Source organism: Carassius carassius, chromosome 14 (assembly GCF_963082965.1).
Source record: "Carassius carassius chromosome 14, fCarCar2.1, whole genome shotgun sequence".
NCBI lineage: Eukaryota > Metazoa > Chordata > Actinopteri > Cypriniformes > Cyprinidae > Carassius > Carassius carassius.
Genome location: NC_081768.1, coordinates 13,209,785 through 13,233,806, shown reverse-complemented (window position 1 = coordinate 13,233,806; position 24,022 = coordinate 13,209,785). Strand labels below are relative to the sequence as shown.

The window sequence follows — 24,022 nt, the reverse complement described above, 5'->3', positions numbered from 1 at the left end:
TGTCTTTGGTCCATGTTGCATTCATATATCAGTTTTAACTGAACCAAATCTGCCAAGTGCAGACTTGGCAAACTGCTCAAATTTGCAGAGTCTGCATTCAAAAGTCAGATTTCAGTACGAACTCAAACATTTTAGCAGCAAGACCAAATTTTCCACGATGCTATCCACATGTATTTTATCACACTATGCTCCTATACTGTCTGCCAACGATTGTCTCATTTGCTTCTATTTTTATTTCTTCCAGGAATTTTGTCATTGGAGCTCCACAAGAGCACACAGCGCAGTGTGTTGTAGCACATGCTCTTACCGCAGATTACATTGGATACAGATGCTTAAATGAAATCTAATGGGACCTCCGTTGAGTCAACTGAGTTATGAAAGGGCAACCTCTGAGCAATACAGTTTTGATAGGGGAGTGTCCCATTTCCAGTGGAGATGAAAACCAAGGGGTGTTGTCATACATCAGAAGGTGAGAAAGAAGTCAGCAGGCTGGCTGTGGCAGGGACAGCATGTCCTTCCAGCATAGAAATGAAAACTATCCTTCCAGTCTTGTATACTCCACTCCACCATAAAGATTCAACCAGCTCCCAGTGGGACTAAACGAACAGAATCAAGAGGGTTTCCAAACAGAAGTGAACAGGCCAGGGAGACACAAGCTTAATTGATAACCCTGTCACCGCTCTTCATCGTTAACGGCTTCGTGTCACAGTAACAAATTAGATTGTTGCAGGATGAGACCAATTAATTGTGATGTTAGAAGGCCTTGCCAAGTTCCCTGTGCCAGATGCAATTGTGTGAACACCAGTGATTTCTTGGTTTTGCTGGAGCACTCTATCAAAATGCCATTCTCTATTCTGCATCTTTCATGATTTGCAAATGCCTTCTCAGATAGAATGTGAAAGCATTTTCTTTTGTTCAGATCTTCACTGTTTTCTTTCCTATGAGAAAAGAGTCAGGGCGTACTTCGGCACAGATGATTTGTATTGAAACTAAATGGCAGCGTGCTACATCAATGCTAAGGGCGAACAGCACAACACAGCACAACCACTGGAAAAATCAGCCATTTAGGATGTAAAGATCAAGGCCAGATCAGACAGTGTAAAGAGGTAAGAGAAGGACCACTTGAAAAGATACGTATAGGAAGAAACGGTAACACTTATTATAGCAGCCATAAAATTTAATCAAAATTGCACATTGGACTAACCTGTTTTTTAGCTATAATTTTAGTGCAAATGAAGAAAATGTATTAAATTATTGTCAGATCTGATTCAAATGTTAAAATCTGTCACTGAAATTAGTTTTTGAAGTTATAGACTTTCTCCTAACAAATACATAGAATTTATCCTTTGCCTATTACCCAAAAGTGCTCCTGTGCAATTCAAATAATTTTTGTGCAATTCTCCTCTATGCGCACTAGACACTTAGTAAGACTCAGTAATATGCGTTTACATGCTCATGCACTACAAATCATCTTGCGCTGTTCCCCAGCCAGCCCCTTGATATACGTTTCTCTTTGCACATGTACAGTACTATGTGAAGCATTCGTATAGTCTATATATTTTTCTTTTTCAGTCTATGTATAGGTAAATATTTATCTATAGTATTGTGGCGAGTGGGGCGGGGCCGAGAGCCGTGGGAACGGGGCGAGGCCGGTGGAGTGATTGAGATATGAGAGACACCTGCTCGACCCACCGGTCTCGAGTCCCACAGAGGTAATGGAAGGATATAAAACAGGAGCGACGACAGTGAAGGACGAGAGAGTACCTGGCCTGGATTTTAGTTTGTGTTTTGGTTTTGTTTGTGTGCAGCAGTCATTAAACTCTATGTCCCCATATGACAATAAAGCTCAACTTGAACTTGAACTTGAACTTGAGAAAAAATAAATAAATAGCGACCAGAGACATTACCAAGAAGGCTGGTGAATAAAGATAATTGTCTTAAAGAGACTGGCCAGAATCAGTCCAGTCCTAGTATTTCATATACATCATGGGGCATTTGTGAGGTTAGATAACTTTCTCATTTAATCTCTCCTTCTCTAGCCGATATAATTTCCCTATGGGTTAATTAAGGACCTAAATGACCTTTTACTGCATGCATGTCCCATGAAGACAAAGCACAGTGTTAAGACAATCTGGACCGCTATCAGCATGTCGATATGTGGTCTCTCAGGCCATCGTTTAATCACCAAGTTTCTCTGCTAGTGCAAGGGAAAATGTTATATGCCATGTGTGGCAACAAATACAACCACCCTGAGTATTTCAGAAGATCCTGCAGGTAAATGTTAGCCACAGTGTGAGAGAGCCAGCTTGGTATCACAGGTGCTAATACGTGGTTATCCCAGGGCTCATATCTTTGATGTCGACCCGGATTGAGGAGTGTCATCATCTATTAATATACTCATAATATGTAGCCTGTGAAATGCCATGTTCCTGCTTCGGCTCTCTTTACTTGTGATTGAGCTCCAAGAGACATCTTTTGTTATGTAAATCTATCCCACAGCATGATATTCTGCCACAGATTCAAGGTTATTACAGCACATATTTATCCTTCATCATTTATTGCTGTGCTAGGACTGCTTTTATTCACTGGTTAAAAGAGCATCACGACAATCTCGAAGACCGCATTAGACAAAGATGATGAAATATACAATGCAAAGAGATGTTAACTATCAAAAGCAAAACAAAAAAAAAGATTGATTGCATGCTTGGATGCTTCAGATTAGCACTTTCTTCAGTGTCCTTGAAATGAAAGAGCTCGCAAAGTTACTTCTGTCATTTAGAGATCTGGTTGCGTGACTTGCATACATCTGACTCTGTTCTGGAAATTATTCACAAACACTCGCATTTTGAAGCTAAATGGACTGTTCTTACTCTAAAGCTTGAGAGAAACAAAGTCAGTTAAATTATTATGGCAATTAAGCTATTATAAGCCAATTTTGCTGTACATCTTAAAACTCAATTTATTGTACAGCTGAAATGGTGGCAGAATTGGAAACACAAACCGTTATCAGGTTGAAACATTAGATGCATTTCGCTCGAAAATTAGATTAGGCTTGGAACAAGTGAAACTATTTGAATGCTTCGATTTTTAGTTGAGAAAAAGTCCAACAGCAATTTGTTTCTGTAGCTTCGAGAACAGAGACCTAATGCTGTTAACTCCAGACCAATTGCTTCCATTGAGTTATGTTGAGAAAATGTATTGGCTCAAGCGAAATTCACACAATAATGGAAAGTGATGAAAAGTCATTTCTATGCAAATGGTGTTGACAAATGCATTCTATATTTCCTGCTTATTGTGAAGATCTAAATTGCTTTGCCTCACTTTTATTGAATTGAGACCTAAATTATCGTTTAATCTAGTTGTGCTGTGATCTATTTTTATGGGGCACTGCTTTAATTGGTTGTTATTGCGTTGGGTTGGCTTCAACAGCATGCATGAGCATTGAAAGGATATTTCTCCATCAATAAACAGCTTTTCTTTTCCTCCTCCCCCACCCATGAAAGCCATTAAAAAGTCCAGTCCGCACTCTCCTGTGAAGCGTCATCAGCATGAAGGAAGATGGGAGGATTACCAGATTAGATTGACTGCAAAAATGCACAGCAGCACCATTATTTCTTTTGAAGTGTGTCATAGTGTCTCTTGTTCCTCCTGAACAGCATAAATCCCCCACAAATCAAGAAAAAAACACTTGCTCCATGTTATAGAACAGTTCACCGTGGGTCAATTCCATTACATCCGAGACCTGAGGCTCGTTTCTTGAATAAACACGCAATAACCATTGTGCTTCCTTCTTATACGTCATAGTGCTTCTCTTTCATTCTAAATGCAATGAAGTGAACAATAGCTACAGTTACCTGTCAGATTTCAGTCATTTGCAACAAAAGGTTGCCCACACTGTGATAGCATCTCTGACAGTTGCTTCTATTTTCTGTGATTGACATTGTCTGTGGTGACAGGGGGTGGCATGTCAAGGAGGGGAGGACAAGGCTGGATGTCACAATCCTTTGCTGTCATCGCACTGTGAATGGAGACACAAGACGGTCAAATAGACACACCAGCTCTAAAATTAACATCATGAAAGCCTGAAAGGCGAGGTGTCAGCCATTTTGATTACAATGTAGACTGTTAAATCTAATAAGTTGCCATGTTGCTTTTTACCTTGTTGTTTGTCATGCATCATGATGTTTTGTTTATGTCATCAGGTGATCTAGTAAACAGATGGGAATATGCCTGAAGCAAATGAACATCAACAGAATGAGTCTTCAGTCAATCATATTGTTAATGTGCAAAAATGAAGATGGATTTCACAGGATCTTCATACACAAGCTGACAATTAATTGTTATTTTAAACGATATTAATTCACTTGTGTTTTACATTGACCAACAACAGCAAAGAAAATACTTTGGCTAGCAGTTTCCATCAATGTATATTGTCTACACACTCGGATATCTTACTTGTAGTTTTAGATGGCATTAAAAAAATAAAAACATTCTGCAGATCATATACAGTAATAGCAAAATAAATGAAAATGTTCTTGTTTTTCATGAACACACCTGTTATTGGAATCTCAGATGTCTGACTATCCCTCTGCAACAAAGAAAAGTGGTGCTAGTCTTCATTGAACAAATTACACATTAGTTAATTGTTAACAAATGAAAAGAAAGAAAAAAAGATGTTAATAATGTCTACCTATGTTATCTATAATATTGCAAGCACAGGCCTTAGTGATGACTTCTAAAAAATAGTCTATTGTATTTATTTAGTTTGCAAATAAACTAAAAAAAGTCAAGAAGTTAATAAGGTAACAACTTTACACGGTTCATTAGTTTACTACATTAGTTTACATGATCTAAGAATGAACATAGCATTTATTAATCTTAGTTAATGTAAATTTCAGCATTTAATGCATTAGGCTATTAAAATCACAAGTTTTTTTGTTAACATTAGTTAATGCACTGCAGTGTAAGGTCTAACCCTAACATGAAAAATGAATGACTATTTTTATTAGCTAATATTATGATTAATAAATAAGGTAATACATGTATTGTTCATTGTTTGTCCATGTTAGTTAATACATTAACTGATGTAAACAAATGACACCTTATTGTAAAGTGTCAGCATGATGTAACTAAATATCTATACAAGTCAATAAATATCAGCCAAACCAAACCTCTTTTTTTTAGGAATTAAAATGCTTGAAATAAAATGAGTAGGCTATGGGGAAGTAATAATGATTACAATTCATTCAAAATTATTTGCCTTGCAAGCATTTGAGTAAGTTCTAACAACAACCCTTTGTACTCATTTAGCTACATATTAAAAATAAACTGTAGCCTACACGTCTAACAGACAAATATGTGAATAGAAAAAAAAAAACAGACAACAAAGCAAGTGATTCCTCGCTCGCTCTGTAGTGCGCAGGTGGAGACTGGGGAGGGAGAAATCTCAGTTTGAAGTCTCAGTCTTCCTCATTTCAACAGACTACAGCAGCATCCGTCGGACCATCAGCTCAGTCCCATCATACGATGCAGTTTTGAGTAATCATAACACCTACGTGGATGTATTGCACTCCAAGTTATGCATGTGACCAAAACAATGACCTGTTGTTATTTTTGGCACTGTTCTCTGCGTTGAACGACTGAAGAATCCCTAAATATTGGGAGCATCATCTCAGGGAACGGACTCTCTGGCGGAGCGCAGGACGGGATGGGATCGCAACAGCGCGTTTAGGAAACGGCAATGGCAAGTTTAAACGTTCATGCACTGCGGATGCTGGCTATAAAAACACAAGAGGTACGGCTTTAAATGAAGTTTAAAAAGTAATAATCTGCAATAATTCAATAATCGGCTGTGCATGAACTGCTCCGTCAGTGGCGGACTGTTAATTCTTCACATTAAGCAGCGCTGGTTCTTCGGGCACAATGAAATCCATCTTCTACACGCGCTTTTTCATCCTTCTTCCGTGGATCTTGATAGTGATCATCGTGATCGACATCGATACGAAGAGACTGTCTGTACGGAACACGGCCAGCTTTTATTTGTCTCGGCTGGGAAATGTGCAGCAGCAGCGACGGCAGGTCGTCAGGACGACTCGCACCAGCAGCAGCAGCAGCAGCAGCGGGAGGAACGCAACATCTCTCCCGGTCATTTATGCCATCACTCCTACTTACAGCCGAGCGGTGCAGAAAGCAGAGCTCACCCGCTTGGCAAATACGTTCCGCCAGGTACCGCAGTTCCACTGGATCTTGGTGGAGGACTCTAACTCGCACTCGGAGCTGGTTTCTCGGTTTCTCGCCCGCTCTGGGCTGCGATACACTCACCTGAACGTGTTCACCCCGCGCAGGTTCAAGCGGACAGGGATGCCCCGAGCGACCGAGCAGAGGAACTTAGCGCTCGGCTGGCTGAGAGGACATCGATCGCCCAAAGATAAAGGAGTCGTTTTCTTCGCGGATGATGATAACACTTACAGCCTTGAATTATTTGAAGAGGTAAATACGTCTTTTTGAGATGCTATTGGTTTAATTTTACTTAGACGAGTAAGGATTGATATGCAATCTGAAAAATTAAGTATAGGCTAGGCCTACTTGGTTAGAAAAGCGATTACAATAGAAATACTACATTGCAAATAGTGGCAATTAGACAGATATATATAGACTGGGGTTATCAAGAAACTGGTTCAGACATTGGTCCAAGTCATAAAGAGCTCATCTCCATGAATCTATGACATTTTGTTGTTTAGATATGACTGGGATTTGCTTTATGGTTGCTAGGGTGTTGCTACTATCTGCTTGTTGGCCCAGGTCCAAAAAAACTAAACAAACACCCTAGGGTCTCGCCCTATACTCTGACCAATTGAAAAAGGTCATGCATGTCAACACAAATGGTGCAGGATGAGTTAATTTTCCCCCTAAGAAGCAGCACATTAATATATGCCCATCTTATTTTTTTCTTCCATCAAATGGAATGCATAAAACAGGCCAACAGCTGGTTAAAATTAACTGTATAAGTGGGGAGCATAGATCTACATGCTTTACAAAGTGTGATACACAATCCAGTGCCTCTGCAGTATTTGCCTTGAGAACCTGCACTTAACATTTTTTATCAAATTGAAAAACTACTAAGTCAATTCATCCTCCATATTGTCACTGTATAAGATGTTTATACTCCACAAGTCTGCTGTATTACATTTAAGTATATAATCAGAGAGAAAGAGAAGTATGGTGGCAGTTAAGAACTTGCAAAGCATCAGGAGACTTCGCTGTGAAATCTGTCCCGATGGACATTCATGCGATGTTTTATCACACCATTGCCATCTATTTCTTATGAGTCTCAAAAGCGCAGCAGTTGAAGCGCATAAGTGAAGGCGACCCAGTATACTGTGTAGCCAAGCAGAGTGAATTAACCCAGTTTAAGGCAGTAGAAGTCACAAAGAAACAAGAGAGTGACCTGACAGCTGGGAAATTAGGATTTGTCTGTTTAAACGGTTGTCTGTGGACGACGGATGAAACCGATAACACTGTGAAGAGATGAGTGGAGAGACACTTCATTTGAGGCTGTGTCTTACACAGGTTATGCTTTTCTACTTCTTGCACACATTAAAAACTTTTTTAATTATGCACATATTTCTTCAGAATATAGTTTTGATCCCGTCAGCTGGATTCTGGTAAAAGTGTTAGCAGTAGGATTAAAGGAGTAGTTCTCTCAAAAATTATTATTATTTACCCTCATGTTATTCCAAACCCATATGCTGTTGGTTTGTTAATTATTATTATTATTATTATTATTAAAGAAAATACACTTTTTTCAAATTAGTCACAGTCATTCGTAAATTTAATGCGTCTGGCTTCTGGAGTCATTCACTTCTGTTATTTTTAGCTGTACAAAACAGCTCATTATGCTGCTTGAAACTGCAAACTGGTATTATTTTACTTATTATTTTAATGTATTGTCCTAATTATCAACACATTGGTTTGAAGTGCAAACAGTTTCACCACACTTTGATATTCCTCTTGTTTCCCTATAGCAGCTAATGAACCTGAAGTCTCACATATTGACAGAAAACAGCTTACTTCCGTATTGAAAACTAAAGTGAATAGTGCAGTATGCAATATCAAATGCAATGCACAAGTCATACTGACCACTTATTTTATTGTGTTTTTGGAACCTGTATTGAGTTGGACCAACATGGACAACACATATGATAACAATTTTTATTGTTAGATGAACCATCCCTTTAATCAACTTAATTGCACGGGAAAACACATTTAACAAGTTTGTTTTTCATATTGATTAATATGATGCAATGTGTTTGAAAATGTGTAAAAAAAAAATTCTTTTTTATTAAAGCATGAAGGTCTACCCATAAGAAGAAAAAAAAAATTAATCAGTGTGTAAGATAACTGAACTAAAGCATGCAAATTCAAATGAATTAGCCACCAAAACATACAAACTTAATAATTGCCATGTAAATGTGTTGCTTTGTATTCAATGTCTGATGGTTGGACATTTCTTTTATTTGACTGGAAAGCATAAAAAGGGCACCAGGAAGCTGACAGCAGTCAAATGATGAGATGGGAGAAAAGGTTTCATCCTCTGCATTATATTCTCTGTCCCATACAGTAACACAAAATCTTTTTCTCTCTCTTGGCTGTTGTCCAAACCTTGCACTTATAGCTCATCGTCTCATTTTTCATCAATTATTCTACCCTTCTCTTACCTCTGCTTTTTCCTCCCGTCTGAGCCGCTCTATTTTCTTCTGCGACAGGCCTACTGCCCTCCTCATTCCTTCAATGCTTGCTTTGTGCATCCCTTCCTCCCTCTTTCTCTTTCTCTTTCTCTCCATTTCTCCAGAACACAGCTGGACATATGGATGAACACATGGAGCAGGCCCTGAGGGGCAGAGCACAGTGTCAGTCTGCTGATGACCCCTGCTCTGCTCAACACAAACACATTACACAGCACAACAATGAGAGTCATTTGGCCTTTTTCAACAGCTAGTCTTTCATAATGACAAATATTAATGACACATAGGAAATGTATTCATTTAGCACATACGGTTTTCCCCAACGAGAAATGCTACAGCTCAACTGATTCATCCTAAGGCGACAGTAACATAAAAGAACTGAAATACAAGGTCTCAAAATTAGCTAGAAAAGCACAAACTTGTACAGAAATGTGACAGAGCAAGTTGTATACAATAATCAAGTTCTAGTGTGTGTGTGTGTGTTTGGGGAGATTATTCTACCATTAAGTTTTTGAGCAGAAATAGCTGTATCATTAAACTCACAAATAGAACATACAATTATTATTAGATAAAAAATAAGATTCCAATAACAAGCAATTTGACTCAAAAGTGGAGCATGATATAATCAATCACAAATCAGCCAATCAGAACCATCTTTGTTTTCTTTATCACCTGCAAAACATGATGCAACTGAAGAGCATTAAAAGGAAGAACACTTACCTTAATGTGGCACTTTAAGTGCATGTTAAGCCTGCATGTTTTCCCATGTGAAACATGAGTGCCATCCTGTATGATATCCACAACCTCTTTGTTTTATCCTCGTTTATTTTTAATATACACAAAGAGAAATAGTCAAGTCACCTTTATTAATATAGCGCCTTAAACAAAAAAGATTGTCAAAGCAACTGAACAACATTAATTAGGAAAACAGTGTGTCAATTATGCAAAATGACAGTTAAAGGCAGTTCATCATTAAATTCAGTGATGTCATCATCTCAGTTCAGTTTAAATAGTATCTGTGCAATCATTTGCAATCAAGTAAACAATATCGCTGTAAATGAGGTGTCCCCAACTAAGCAAGCCACAGGCGACAGCGGCAAGAAACCAAAACTCAATCAGTGACAGAATGGAGAAAAAACCTTGGGAGAAACCAGGCAAACCAAATGATAATCCACCAAAATGAAAATTTGGTCATCAATTGACCCGTCGTATGTAGTTTGATCGACAGATGATCTGATCAATCATATCACAAAATCTGCCCATTTTTGTCTGACAAACACACGAGACTGTAAAGTAGATTACCGTCGGTTGACTTGAACTTGAAATATGGTGTGTATTGACATCTTGCCGCGATTGAAACAAGATACATTCTGATACTCATTCATGTTTCTTTCATGTTATAACTAGTAAAGAGGAAGAGATGATCGGTTCACGTCACGTGCCGCTTGAACTGAGGTGCTACAGTGATCTGTCACGACACAATAACAAGGCACAAAACGGTATTTATTGTTTGCATTTCTTTAAAAAATGACAAAAATGTTTCTTTGTTTTAAACCTAAAGTAACCTGCACTGTCTTGTCTGTCAGTGTCTTATTTGCTCCGCAATGTTACAGTTATTTTTCACTGTGTGAGAACAATGTGTGGCATGAGAGTGGCATGGCTTGTTGGCCAGAGCAACGGGGGTGGGTGGAGGGGGGGTCTTTGCGAAGGGTCAATTACTCAACTGTACTCCCAAACCTGTATGTATGTGTTTCTTCTGCTGAATGCAATTAACACATCAGTACTTGAGTTGGCAACCATCATCTTTAACTTAATTAATTTCCAAGTCATACAATGCAAGTCAATAGGAACTAAAACCATTTGCTTCTCGTTTCAAGTATTTTCAGATATTGTTACTGGAAAGCAAGTCAGAGGAGACTAACTAAAAAACAAAGTTATAATGTGATTTTGTGCTGTCCATGTATTGGCAACACACTGTAATAATGAAGTCATATTTTGATTTTTGTGGTACAATATACTCTGTGCAATGTATTCTCTTACCCAGCCTGGTGTATTCGGTGCCATGCCACATCACGGCGAATTCTGCATTAGATTTATTGTTCTCAGTCGTAACCTGTCTTTCTTTAAAATTTAGTTCCTTACTAGATCCAATTTTGTTGTTGCATTGTTCGAATCCTCTCTGGAAGTGTCAGGCAGCATGTAGAATTTTGTTATCGAAGGTGATTTTACTTCCCTAAAGATATCGAACACACTCATCTACTACAAATTTATTTCTCTGCACAGTGTTGTCAAAATGGGGCCAGACTTTCTTATTCCCTGTCCCTGCAGGAAACCACATGGGTCACAAAAACTGCCAAATACAGATGCCTAGCCATAGCCGCCTGTAGCTTGAGAGCTCAGCTCAAAGAACAGTGTATGTGACACTGCATTTGATGGCTGTGCCTGTTGCCCTTGTTGTCAACTTCAACGCAAAAGGACGCTTGGTACCTGCAGATGACATCCTCTTTGCTATGGAGAATTCTTTGGCTTTGCCTTTGAGCCGTGTTAGACTTTAAGAGCACCATTATGGAGATGGAGCCTTTGAAGAGAGGGAGGAAGACAGACATTAGAAATATAGCTAAAATGGCAACAGTTTGGGCTTCAAAGCTTGTCCGTTGCTTACGGCCGCCAACCACAGAGACATGTCACCCGACTGCATACAGCACTCAAATTAATAGCACAACCATTAAATATTCAAAGGCTACTCTGACCATTTGTTCGGGAAATTGCAGCAACGCTCATTTCCCCATACATGAAGGAATGAAGAGAAAACAAGATTCTTTCAGCAGTAGGATGTTTAAAATTCCTCAAGGAAGAGGGTCTCTTGTTGGAAATGTTGTAGTGTTGGCGGGTGGTTCAATCAGATGTGGTCGTGTTTATGAAACTGAAGAGAGATGTGTGCTGTCTCCAGCAGACTGCAGGTGGATGGACTTATTTGTACTGAAAATGAGCCAGGATTTTATAATAAGCCATGCTGTGCGTGTCGGTACTATGCTCATTCCTTGAAAAATAATAACAGACTAAGTACTGCATTTGGTTAGCAGTATAAAGGTCCAAAGAACCGACTGGAGGATCCACCACAAATCTCTGCAGATCTTTAGAATAACTTTGGTGTATTGGGTTTGTAATAGTATCATATTTATCACTGCTCTGTCTTCTGCTGTTCAGATGCGGTCAACCAGGAGAGTGTCAGTGTGGCCAGTGGGACTCGTTGGAGGACGGAGGTACGAGCGGCCCTTGGTGGAAAAGGGGAAAGTGGTCGGCTGGTACACTGGTTGGAAGGCCGACAGGCCATTTGCAATTGACATGGCTGGTAAGACACCAGTAAAAATTTCTTGAACTTCTCATTTAACAACATGCCCAGTCATTAAAACACAACTAGCAATGTGTTTACCGATTTTTATAAAAAATAAACCTGAAAGATAATGGAGTATAAAAATCTTGCTGCACCATTGTATTATATTTGAATATATGACAATTTTGCCTGTTTTACACTATGTGCAAGATTAAACACAAAAGCATGCGTTCACACTAATGGCATTTCTGCTGTGTAACAGAACCACAGCTCAAAATAACAGAAAATTACAGACAATTAAGCAATTTCCAGGTTATTGCACTGCATTTTCTTTAAAAATGATCCAAAAGCTTGCTTTAGGAAAAGCTGTAGTTTTTAAATCAGTTGATTTTCTCAAAATGTTCTGCCTATAATACATTCAGTGCTGAAACTGCTTACTGTAAATGATACCATTACAACAAACAAAAACAAACCATGCCTTTGACATGAAAAATCCTGTGCATCATGGCTTAATGAGGTTTTTATAGCTTGTTTAGTATTACAGATTAAGCGGTCATTTAAAAAAAGCTGTTTGACCAGTTCTTGGAAATATCTCTAAATGTCTAGTTCTAGATTTAAATGTATTTATAGGCCCTGAACATGATCTAGCTCACTCCCTTGAGTGATAAAGACTTTTTTTGCCAATAGATTCCACTGGTTAAATAACAGGTTTCTGGTGACTGGAACTTTCCGTCATCCTGATGGTTTTGAATTCCAGGACTAATTTGTACAAATCACGTAACACCTCAAGCTGAACACTAAACCACCATTTGTTGTTACACCCTGCCCATCTGAAAGCTTCCATTTAAGTTACATTTATTCATTAGGCGTACGCTTTTATCCAAAGCGATTTACAGTGTATTCAAGATATACATTTTTATCATTATGTCGATTAACCATCCATCAACGGACTTGATGAAGACATTTTTAAAGTTCAGAACCATTACTGTAAATGTCTTAAAAGTATTGGAGAAGCAGAACAACATTAGCTGGAGCATTATGTCTTCAAGTTTCACCACAAGGTCTCTCAATTTTACTTAATGTTATTTAGGTATTGAACTTCCACCATCCATATCTCTGTCTCTATCTTTTCTTTGAGTTCTGAAGGATATTCTGCCCATGTGATACCATGTGCTGTCGATGATCACAACATCAGCTGTGTGAGGAGCAGCTTGCCTGCTCAGATAAGCAGATGGGGCTTCTTTGGAGTTTGGTCGTGTTGATACTTTCCAGACTGCCCCTCACTGAAGTCGTTTCAAACAGGCATATAAAATTGGCCCAAAGCGGTTCCTGTATAGAGAGACCATGCGAAAGGAACGTTCTAAGCTGAGGAAAAAAGCTGTGAAACACTAGAGTCTTCTGAAGAGGCTTTTCTTCTATACAACACTAGAGATACTAGCTAGACTAGAGCATGTCAATGTTTATGAAGGGAAGGCACGGGGAACTAGTCTTGTTAATGTTAATGCAGAGTAACAGAGTATATATTATATATAAAATAAATAAAATAAAATATCAATATTATATTAAAAACCAAAAATAAAAAAAACTTAAAAAAATGTATTCTACACCTAAACTTAACAACTACTTTACTAACTGTTAATAAGTAGCAAATTAAGAGTTTATTGAGGCAGAAGTTGTAGTAAATTGTTTGTTAATAGTGAGAATTGGACCTTAAAATAAAGTGTGACCAAATTACTAAAACTAAACAACACCTTTAAGCTATATTATATATATATATATATATACATACACACATATATGTATGTGAGTAAATGTGCAGCACCAGGTCCTTTCTTTCTTGTTTTATGCATTCTGACTATTTCTAAACACAAACTTTTGAAAAAAAAATTTCAAGTTCTTAAAAATGGTACCATTGCCATCTCTGTGTAAACTACAACCCGAATTCCGGAAAAGTTGGGACGTTTTTTAAATTTTAATAAAATGAAAACTAAAGGAATTTCAAATCACATGAGCCAATATTTTATTCACAATAGAACATAGATAACGTAGCAAATGTTTAAACTGAGAAATTTTACACTTTTATCCACTTAATTAGCTCATTTAAAATTTAATGCCTGCTACAGGTCTCAAAAAAGTTGGCACGGGGGGGCAACAAATGGCTAAAAAAGCAAGCAGTTTTGAAAAGATTCAGCTGGGAGAACATCTAGTGATTAATTAAGTTAATTGATATCAGGTCTGTAACATGATTAGCTATAAAAGCTTTGTCTTAGAGAAGCAGAGTCTCTCAGAAGTAAAGATGGGCAGAGGCTCTCCAATCTGTGAAAGACTGCGTAAAAAAATTGTGGAAAACTTTAAAAACAATGTTCCTCAACGTCAAATTGCAAAGGCTTTGCAAATCTCATCCTCTACAGTGCATAACATCATCAAAAGATTCAGAGAAACTGGAGAAATCTCTGTGCGTAAGGGACAAGGCCGGAGACCTTTATTGGATGCCCGTGGTCTTCGGGCTCTCAGACGACACTGCATCACTCATCGGCATGATTGTGTCAATGACATTACTAAATGGGCCCAGGAATACTTTCAGAAACCACTGTCGGTAAACACAATCTGCCGTGCCATCAGCAGATGCCAACTAAAGCTCTATCATGCAAAAAGGAAGCCATATGTGAACATGGTCCAGAAGCGCAGTCGTGTCCTGTGGGCCAAGGCCTATTTGAAATGGACTATTTCAAAGTGGAATAGTGTTTTATGGTCAGACGAGTCCAAATTTGACATTCTTGTTGGAAATCACGGACGCCGTGTCATCCGGGCTAAAGAGGAGGGAGACCTTCCAGCATGTTTTCAGCGTTCAGTTCAAAAGCCAGCATCTCTGATGGTATGGGGGTGCATAAGTGCATACGGTATGGGCAGCTTGCATGTTTTGGAAGGCTCAGTGAATGCTGAAAGGTATATAAAGGTTTTAGAGCAACATATGCTTCCCTCCAAACAACGTCTATTTCAGGGAAGGCCTTGTGTATTTCAGCAGGACAATGCAAAACCACATACTGCAGCTATAACAACAGCATGGCTTCGTCGTAGAAGAGTCCGGGTGCTAACCTGGCCTGCCTGCAGTCCAGATCTTTCACCTATAGAGAACATTTGGTGCATCATTAAACGAAAAATACGTCAAAGACGACCACGAACTCTTCAGCAGCTGGAAATCTATATAAGGCAAGAATGGGACCAAATTCCAACAGCAAAACTCCAGCAACTCATAGTCTCAATGCCCAGACGTCTTCAAACTGTTTTGAAAAGAAAAGGAGATGCTACACCATGGTAAACATGCCCCGTCCCAACTATTTTGAGACCTGTAGCAGAAATCAAAATTGAAATGAGCTCATTTTGTGCATAAAATTGTAAACTTTCTCAGTTTAAACATTTGCTATGTTATCTATGTTCTATTGTCAATAAAATATTGGCTCATGTGATTTGAAAGTCTTTTAGTTTTCATTTTATTAAAATTTAAAAAACGTCCCAACTTTTCCGGAATTCGGGTTGTACAAAAATGCACATTTGAAAACAGTAACATCATGCGCATCTGTATTTCGTGTACCCTATATAATTATGCATGACGTACAAACTTGAATGCATTTGTGCGCAAGCGTGTACTGTCTCTTTACAAAGTAACATTGCCAACTACTCACCTAGCATGCATAATACAGCATTTTTGTCATTTTCTAGGAACCTGACGATCTGCCTGTACGATGAACTTTTCAAAATGCAAAAAGGAAAAACCTTTCAGTTTCTAGTACAATTGCTGCCATGTAAACATGCCCTAAATGACTTTCCAGATACTTCACCCTTTCTGTTCTTCTCTGGTGGAACGAGCTGCCAACCTCCACCTGATCTGCTGAGACCATCAAATCCTTCAAGAAAGAGCTGAAGACACACTTCTTCCACGAGCACTTAACTAAAACACAACCATAAACAAAGGCACTTTCTATAATAACTCCTGGCATTTGGCACCGTGTATTGCAAATACTGTTGGCTCTTCTGATAAATTGCTTGTGATGTTCCACATTTGTAAGTCACTTTGGATAAAAGCATCTGATAAACTACTAAATGTAATTTGGAAGTTGACATATCAGGCTGGTCGGGATTCCCAAACAGTGGGATGTTAAAAGCGTCAGTGTTTACACTTTCAAATGGCTTAATTATAGTTTACTATTACAAAAAATGTATTGTGACAGTAAAAAAACAACAAAAAAGTATAACAGGTAGAAAAAGATAACAGATACCCTGTTATTTAGGTAGAAGTGAGGTGGCGGGGCTCTCTGCTCACTATAATTGGTGAAAAGCACCTTTAACGAAGCTAAATTCAGCAATTTCGCTGTGCATTTTTAACACACGTGAGATCTCAGGCAATGCATTAAAGAGGGATGAGTGAAAAGATGCAGAAAGGTTGGAAACATCCTAATAGATAGAGGCAGGGCTCATATGCAGCTCGAGGAAATGAATACAACGTCAGAGATAACAGTGCGTAGTGGAAGCAATCTCTAATTCCCCAGACTCCAGCACTGCCGCTGGATGTTATGCTGCTCATAAAACTCTAATAACAAGAGATGGTATCATCTCTTCCTCATGTGATCTCCATTACTACCACTATTGCTCCTCTTCCATAGCTTGTATTCTTCACACGTGTTCACTCACCCATAATATCATTATTATTGTCATCAGATATAATGTATTCATTGTCAAGCCCTACCTGACAGTGAGCACATCTCCCTTCCCAAACACTTCACACAATGTATATGCTTCCTCACATCAGCCGTAGACTAAACACACGTTCTAGGAGCTGTTTAAGGTTCATAAATCCGCCGGCTCTACTACACTTCTCCCTGAACAAAAGCTGAGAACAATAAGGTTATTTAGTATTCTTGCTGTACGGCTTCATTTGATAGCAAACACAATAGCATAGAAAAGGTCCTAAACCACCTCTCTCATTGCTTTCAAGCACTGCTCTCACCTGAAGAGGAGCTCAAGTGCTTGTCTTAACATGGAAACCTTTTTAACACACAATAGCGATGTTTTGCGCATTAGGCGGAGAAGGGTTGAAAAGATTATGCATGAGAATAGACGAAAACAAAAAGCTACATCTGTAGTCTACACAGTGATTAGGCCGTGCATAGTCACACTAGCTTTTACACGATCTGTGTCACAAGAATACATACATATACACATATACATATATATATAAAATATACTGGCAACACTGCACACTACTAAATATGTGAAAACTGCAACATTAAAATTAGTTAAGTTCTGGGTTGTAAGTGTGTTTTTTTTTAATTCTCTTTCAGTTATCAGGCCTTCATTTATTTGATCAAAAGTAAAATCTGTAATTTTGTGGAATATTATTACACAATATTAGTTATCTAACTAAACTTAACTGTTTTGTATTTTAATTTATTTAAAATTGTCATTTATTCCTGTGCAAAGCTGAATTTTCAGCACCATTACTCCAGTCTTCAATGTCACAAGATCATTCAGAAATTTGTTGCTCAAGAAATTATTATTATTATTTCACTATTATGTTGAAAATATTTTTGTGGAAACCGTAATACATTTTTTGAATTCTTTGATTGATAGAAAGCTTAAAAGGAACCATACAAAATTCTAGTTTGTATAAACATAACAACAATTGGAAAAAACAACAACAAACTGATTAGATTACAGCAATGAGCTTACATTGCACCTTAAAAGAATTAAATCCTTTAGACATAATTTTTATGTAAACAAGTGAGTTGTTAATGACACTTAACACAAAACTAGGTAATCTAAATAGTACACATTACCATTTGCCTTTTACAGACTGTTGTATTTCTGTATTTACTTATTGTACTTTAATTTTATACAGTTTATTAATGAGATTTACATATTTAAATATACTAATTTCATGATTTATTGCATTTCCCTGGAAATGTAATTACTATTGGCAGTTCTGTGAGGCAAAATAAGTTTTTATGAATCATAACAACAGCACTTAAGTTTACAAATTTAAAGGCGTTCATAATTATAGAAGACGTTACAAAAGGCCAGTGCAACCCTACCCTGGTCATAAAGTCTTAAGAGTAAGATGTGAACATTGAGTGTGCGTTTACCACACTGTTTATACATTTAACTCATCGGCGCATCTAGCCGGTCCATGAAGTGCCGTTGGTCTCCGGCTCTTCAGCTGTATCAAAGCCCTGTCCCTGGATCTCTGAGCATAGGTTCTTACATCATTCCCTCAATACTCCAACAGGGACATCAAAAGGCAATATAGTCATTAAAAAAAGAAAAAAAGATCAAAAGAAAGGAGTTGGCTGGCCTTCAACTATTAATAAAGCTTGACAGTATGCATGTCGATCTGAGGGAGAGAAACCTTGTAACTACACAAGGACACAGTTAGCCAGGGCTTAGATGAACATTGCATTGCTGTCGTGAGCTCGCCTCTGCGGATTTGAGGGAAGCCCAGGTGGTTTTAGCTGGAATGCAGGCGTCCTAGAAAACAGCCTGTGCCCAGGATAAAAAAGCCACAACAGAGGGTGATATTCCCTATAGTCAAATTTGAAAAGTCCTTCTCCTGTTTTGTGGCTGAGATGGTGTCATTGAGAGAAATGGAAACGAGGGGGTGAAAAACTTACCCTGACCCACATGCAACAGTGGGGTGGTTCAATCTGCTCCCACGAGAAATACATAAGGTCAAGAGCACGCTGAAGAGCTGTGTATTTGTGTGTAGTTAATACAGAATAAATGAGAGGGTGTGCTTGAGTATATAAGGAGATTATCTGCATTAGAATTAGTTTTAGATAAATTTGCAATAAACAATTTCAGGTCTGTACCAGTGTGAGCTTTTTGATATATACTGTATGTGACCCTGGACCACAAAACCAAATATGCTTCCCATTGCTGTATGGTTTATTAGGATCGGACAATATTTGGCAGAGATACAACCATTTGAAAATCTGGAATCTGAGGTTGTCCAAATTAATTCTTAGCAATGCATATTACTAATCAAATTAAGTTTTTATATATTCACGGTAGGAAATTTACAAAATATCTTCATGGAACATGATCTTTATTTAATATCCTAATGCTTTTTGGCATAAAAGAAAAATCTATAATTTTGACCCATAACATGTTTTGTTGGCTATTGCTAAAAATATACCCCATCGACTTAAGACAGGTTTTGAGGTCCGGGCTCATATATTTGGTGGAGCTTGTTCCAAACCCAGACTTTCTCACTTGCAAACGAAGTCTATAATACAAGGAGAAAGCTATCTGTTAGCATTCCCCTTCATCTCAATGGCAGTTGCTCAACCCCTGGAAGTGTTTGATTTGGGATTTGCAGTCGGCAATCACGGCTCTTAGGCACGCACTTCTTTCCAAACTCTCCACTAATGACTATCATGAGCTGTGACAACAAAAGCAGCAAAGAGGAAAAAGTAATTAAATAAAGTAAATACATTCAAATTGAAAATTTGATTTATACTTGCTTGCAAAACTTTATTTCCATCCTTGACAGGCTTTGCAGTGAACCTGCAGGTGATCCTGTCAAACCCGCGTGCCCTGTTCAAGAGAAGAGGAGCTAAACCAGGAATGCAAGAGTCTGATTTCCTCAAACAAATCACTAAGGTGGAGGACTTGGAGCCAAAGGCCAAGAACTGTACCCAGGTCAGTGGAGCAACTTGCATCCTTCACACTGATTATCATGAACACTACAAAAACATCCACTTTTTGATGTTCCTTCATTTGTTCCTAGTCTTTCTTGAGTCTGAGTCATTAGTTTAGACATTATGACTCAACCCTATCTTTTTGGTACCAATTTGAAAACTAACTTCATATGGCGGTCTATTCTTCTACCAGTGACAAGAGTGAATAGCACTGTCAAGGAGCTCTTGATGTGAAATGAAAAACACATTCTTATGTATTTGACTCGGTCTGATTCTAAAAGCTCCTGCATTCACCCGTGGCCCATTATCTCAGCAGCCGAAAAATCGGCTCACCTTACGTGTCAAAATGCTCTCTTCCTCCCCGTACTGCACGTCACTGCTCCTGCCATCATCATTATCACCCAATTACCCTAATGGTAGCCGCTCTGAGTTATTAATAGTGACTATTAGCAGGGCTGACAATTCCACTAATCACCAACACCAGCAAGAGCAGGACATGTATCCAACGTCAGCCAATCAGCTCATCCTGTTCATTTAGTTAGCATAATGTGCGCATTGTAAAAAGAGCAGAGAGTGCAGGTTTGTTCCTATTGTACAATGCCATGGCGGGTGTAAGCGTGTAGATATCGCACCCGTAAACAGAGTAGAAAGGCCACTGACAGTTACGAAGAAGTGCGAGGCGCTACTCGGACAAAGTGGGAGTTTAATATACTTAAATTTGTGGCTGCAGTCCAATTATATGAGGCTGGCCTTATGGAAGTAAACAAAAGGAAGTGCTTGCGCCAACAGTTATGGGTCTTCGTGATTGGGCATGAGCGGGCGTCTGTCCAAAGTGGAGCCCTGCCAGCGACGTCTTTTGGAAAGGTCACATTTTTAGAAGCGTTCCTGAGGGTCCCAGCTGATGACTGTGACTAAGCCTGTAGGCAGGGAGATATGGCTAACTCCCAGCATGCACTTCAAATTAAGCACAGGGAGGCTTGGGTGGGTCATCTTATGAGAGTAATCAGACTGAACTGATGTGACAAGGAGGAAAGGGACAGAGGGAGAGAGGAAGAAGAATAGGGCAACTGGAACGTGTTTGAGATTGGCAGAGGGATGGCAAACATGCCATATAGATGGAGAGGTGAAGATGGTGCGTGAGAGAGATTCACAGGCTTATTTACAGAAATTAGGGCATAGACTCTCCTATTTATTAATGTCAATCTCAATCGTGCTCCTGAAGACCAGATCCTGCCAGACTGCTGTCAGCGTGCCAGCATGCTTCACTCTGCACAACACAATCGCTCAAATTATTCTTCTCTCTCAAGGCTTCAGATGCTCATCCTGTTTAGATTCAGAAGAAACCCTCAGAAAAAATCTTCAACACAAATATTGTTTGAGAAAAATATGGGACAGCCCAAATGGAATCCAGACATTGTTCATATTTTTTCGCAATGGAACTAAGAGTAATACACATTGATTAAGAGCTAAAATACTTGAACAATTATAGGCTATAACAATTAGTTTTAAATATTTTATTCTATTTGTAGAAAATCACTTTAAGGCATGTAACATTATATCAATAAACCAATTTTAATTTGGTAACACTTGACACTTAATGAAATATCTAACTATATTAACTTAATGACACTGAAGAAATCATTATAATATGCCGATTTTACAAAAAAAAAAATTCATTACCAATTTGAAAAGTTGTTGCTTAATATATTTAATCTTCATATTATTCAAATTATAATTTTTTTTTATTATTATTTGATGAATAGAAAGTTCATTTTGTAACCTTGTGGAATATTATACGTCTTTACTCTAATTTTTTATCAGTTTAATTTGTTCTTGCTGAATAAATTAATATAAGCAAAAAAAAAAAAAAAATCTTACTGACTCCAAACTTCTGAATGGTAGTGTACCAAATGCCTTAACTTATATCAATGAGTCTAAACCATGAAAATGTTAATGCCTTGTAAATTATACATTACACTATATTACTGAAGCTAAAATGGTAAAATTTTCTATTTCTATTTTTAGAAGCCAATACGAGGTATTGAAGAGGGGAGATAGGATCTAGAGGAGCAGGGTGACAGAGTGCCTCGTCTTATTCCTGGATCGCTCAAAGTGGGGTTTCACTCTGTACAAATTTAAATCGGTCTATCCGAGTATTTAACAAGAGTATGGCACACATTGCAATAATGACAATGACATCTCCAGCACACTTGACTTACAATATTCTAATAGATGCAGATGCAAGACTAAGCCTGCTCCAAGATTAGCCCAAAAAGTATGAAGGGTTTAAATATTAATTCCTTTTTCTTGAAACTCATTTACAATTACTAGAGCCCATGGGGACTGCTGGTTGCACACCTCCACACTGCTGTTATATCACTGCTTTCAACCTTTGCGCAATGATTTGTAGCCATTACATTATCAACATTAAAAATGAAAGGATTTATTACATATGAAAGCGGAAGCGTATAAGTTTAATTCTTCATGTATTATTACTTTCCTCCTACAAAAATTAGACATCACTGTGAGCTGCAGATGTCTTCAACAGCCACACAAAAACACAACTACATGAAGTTTAATCACCATATCAAAAGTTCTGATATCATAGAAATTTCATAATTCTCAAGTGTCAATATCATAAACTAATAGGTACTAGCCTAAATAAAATAAAAAAAGCTCACTGAAGACAACACAGTGATTAAATAAAAATAAGAAACTAATTACAATAGGACAATACACTAAATCAGAACAAATAAATAAGAAATGCTACATACTGTACATTATAAAGTAATCAAATGAATTAAACACTGCATATTCTTCACTGTGTAAATATATATTTCTTCTTATTAAAGTTGAACTAAATTACTGTGTTTATTAGGATACTTGCAAAGACAGGCATTTTGACATACAAATGTGTGTATTTATCCTTTCAAAGCGGCAAAAATAACTGTTCTCAATACTCCCGTGCTTTAAGAGCACCGTCTTCATGTGCCTCTCTGGCAGCGCAGACAGTCTCTTAGACAGCACACACATATTTACTGCTGACTGCATTTCAACGGCTTAAAATTACTTTTCTTTTAAACTACAATGTTTGAAAATGCGTGCAAACTGTTTTTGTGACTACGTAGCACAGCAATGTCACATGAGTGTGTAACTGCAATAGAGATGAAAGTCCAAAGTCTCTAATAGTTGATACATTTCTACCAGTTAATCGTGTCTTTAGGTACTGTATATCACCCACCCCTAAAATATTTATCAAGGGAACAATGGGGTTAGTAGACAGCAAAGTAAAGTGTCAGACACCTTCATAAAAAGTATTACAGAATCTACCAGAGGGATACATCTTGTTATCAGGTCACAGGACACTTTGGTTACTTTATGGGTTGTTGCTCCTCAGTGCACCTTATTCTTATGGTTCTGCTAAATTAGCCTTGTTTTACAAAACAAGCCAATCTGTAGTGCCATGTGTTAAGGAAATGATGCGTCACACCTGGGTGCGGCAATTTAACTGTGCTCGTTCCCTGCACTGCCTCTACCTGCTATAATTAAGACATTAACCAGTCCAAGAGATCCCATTCCAGCAACCTTCACGCACCAACAGCCTTAAACATCTCTGCTGAGAGATCACACACAATGACCTTATTTTTTTTATGATGTACCTATGTAAGTGCCATTGCTTTCAAAATCCCTTTCAAGGAAAGTCAATTGGTAGCCATATTTGCAATAGCTCTTTTAGGGATTCAAGACCAATATTAATCTTACTTGAATGGGGAAATAAAGAAATCATACTAACGGCTTGTCAAATGTACTTTTAAATGACATAAACTAAACCCATTTATGTTGTTTGTTAGGCTCAAATAGCATTAAAAAGCATTTATTTGAGGTTGGTAAAGTGTTTCAAGGGCTGTCCCATTTATAGTAATGTAGATAAACTGTCTTGATGCATACAATATACATAGTATATATACACAAGTATTCTAAAATACCTGATTTCAAATGGTTTCTTTCAGGTCCTGGTCTGGCATACCCGCACTGAGAAGGTCAACCTGGGTAACGAACCAAAGCGGCAACAGGACTCGGTCTATATAGAGGTCTAGCGAGCAACACTGCACTAAGACTGTCACAGAACACTGGAATAAGGCCCGCCATCATCAGCACTTTCCAAATCGATGGCCACCTTCCTTTGAACTTTAGGATACCTGCTTGGGATTCTCTACTGACACGCACTGTATCTGCTGGAGCTTCTCACA

General features: G+C 38.1%; 1 protein-coding gene and 1 long non-coding RNA gene across 3 annotated transcripts; one reads left to right on the top strand and one right to left on the bottom strand.

The window, feature by feature from the left end:
* Positions 1-1,973: 1,973 nt before the first annotated feature.
* LOC132156550 (uncharacterized) lies at positions 1,974-4,909 on the bottom strand. The gene is made up of 3 exons (XR_009437461.1): positions 4,555-4,909; positions 4,159-4,230; positions 1,974-4,018 (listed from the first exon to the last, which is right to left on the bottom strand). It is a non-coding gene; the product is annotated as an uncharacterized LOC132156550 (long non-coding RNA).
* A 516-nt stretch (positions 4,910-5,425) lies between these two features.
* b3gat2 (beta-1,3-glucuronyltransferase 2 (glucuronosyltransferase S)) lies at positions 5,426-23,975 on the top strand. 2 transcript variants are annotated; one of them, XR_009437522.1, is made up of 5 exons: positions 5,426-6,489; positions 11,952-12,096; positions 19,625-19,773; positions 21,798-21,884; positions 23,783-23,922. XR_009437522.1 is itself a non-coding variant. In XM_059566193.1 (4 exons), the coding sequence occupies exons 1-4, from the start codon at positions 5,923-5,925 to the stop codon at positions 23,867-23,869; spliced, it is 948 nt and encodes a 315-aa protein (XP_059422176.1). In that variant the 5' UTR covers positions 5,432-5,922; the 3' UTR covers positions 23,870-23,975. The 2 variants fall into 2 exon arrangements, 1 of the variants encoding a protein (XP_059422176.1); XM_059566193.1 differs by lacking the exon at positions 21,798-21,884 and having other exon boundaries at positions 5,432-6,489; positions 23,783-23,975.
* The last annotated feature ends 47 nt before the right edge of the window (positions 23,976-24,022 follow it).

Coding starts and splice junctions, on each gene's coding strand:
- b3gat2 (XM_059566193.1), top strand. CDS start 5,923: ATGAAATCCATCTTCTACACGCGCTTTTTCATCCTTCTTCCGTGGATC. Junction 6,490..11,951: donor GCCTTGAATTATTTGAAGAG/GTAAATACGTCT, acceptor TCTGCTGTTCAG/ATGCGGTCAACCAGGAGAGT. Junction 12,097..19,624: donor ATTTGCAATTGACATGGCTG/GTAAGACACCAG, acceptor CATCCTTGACAG/GCTTTGCAGTGAACCTGCAG.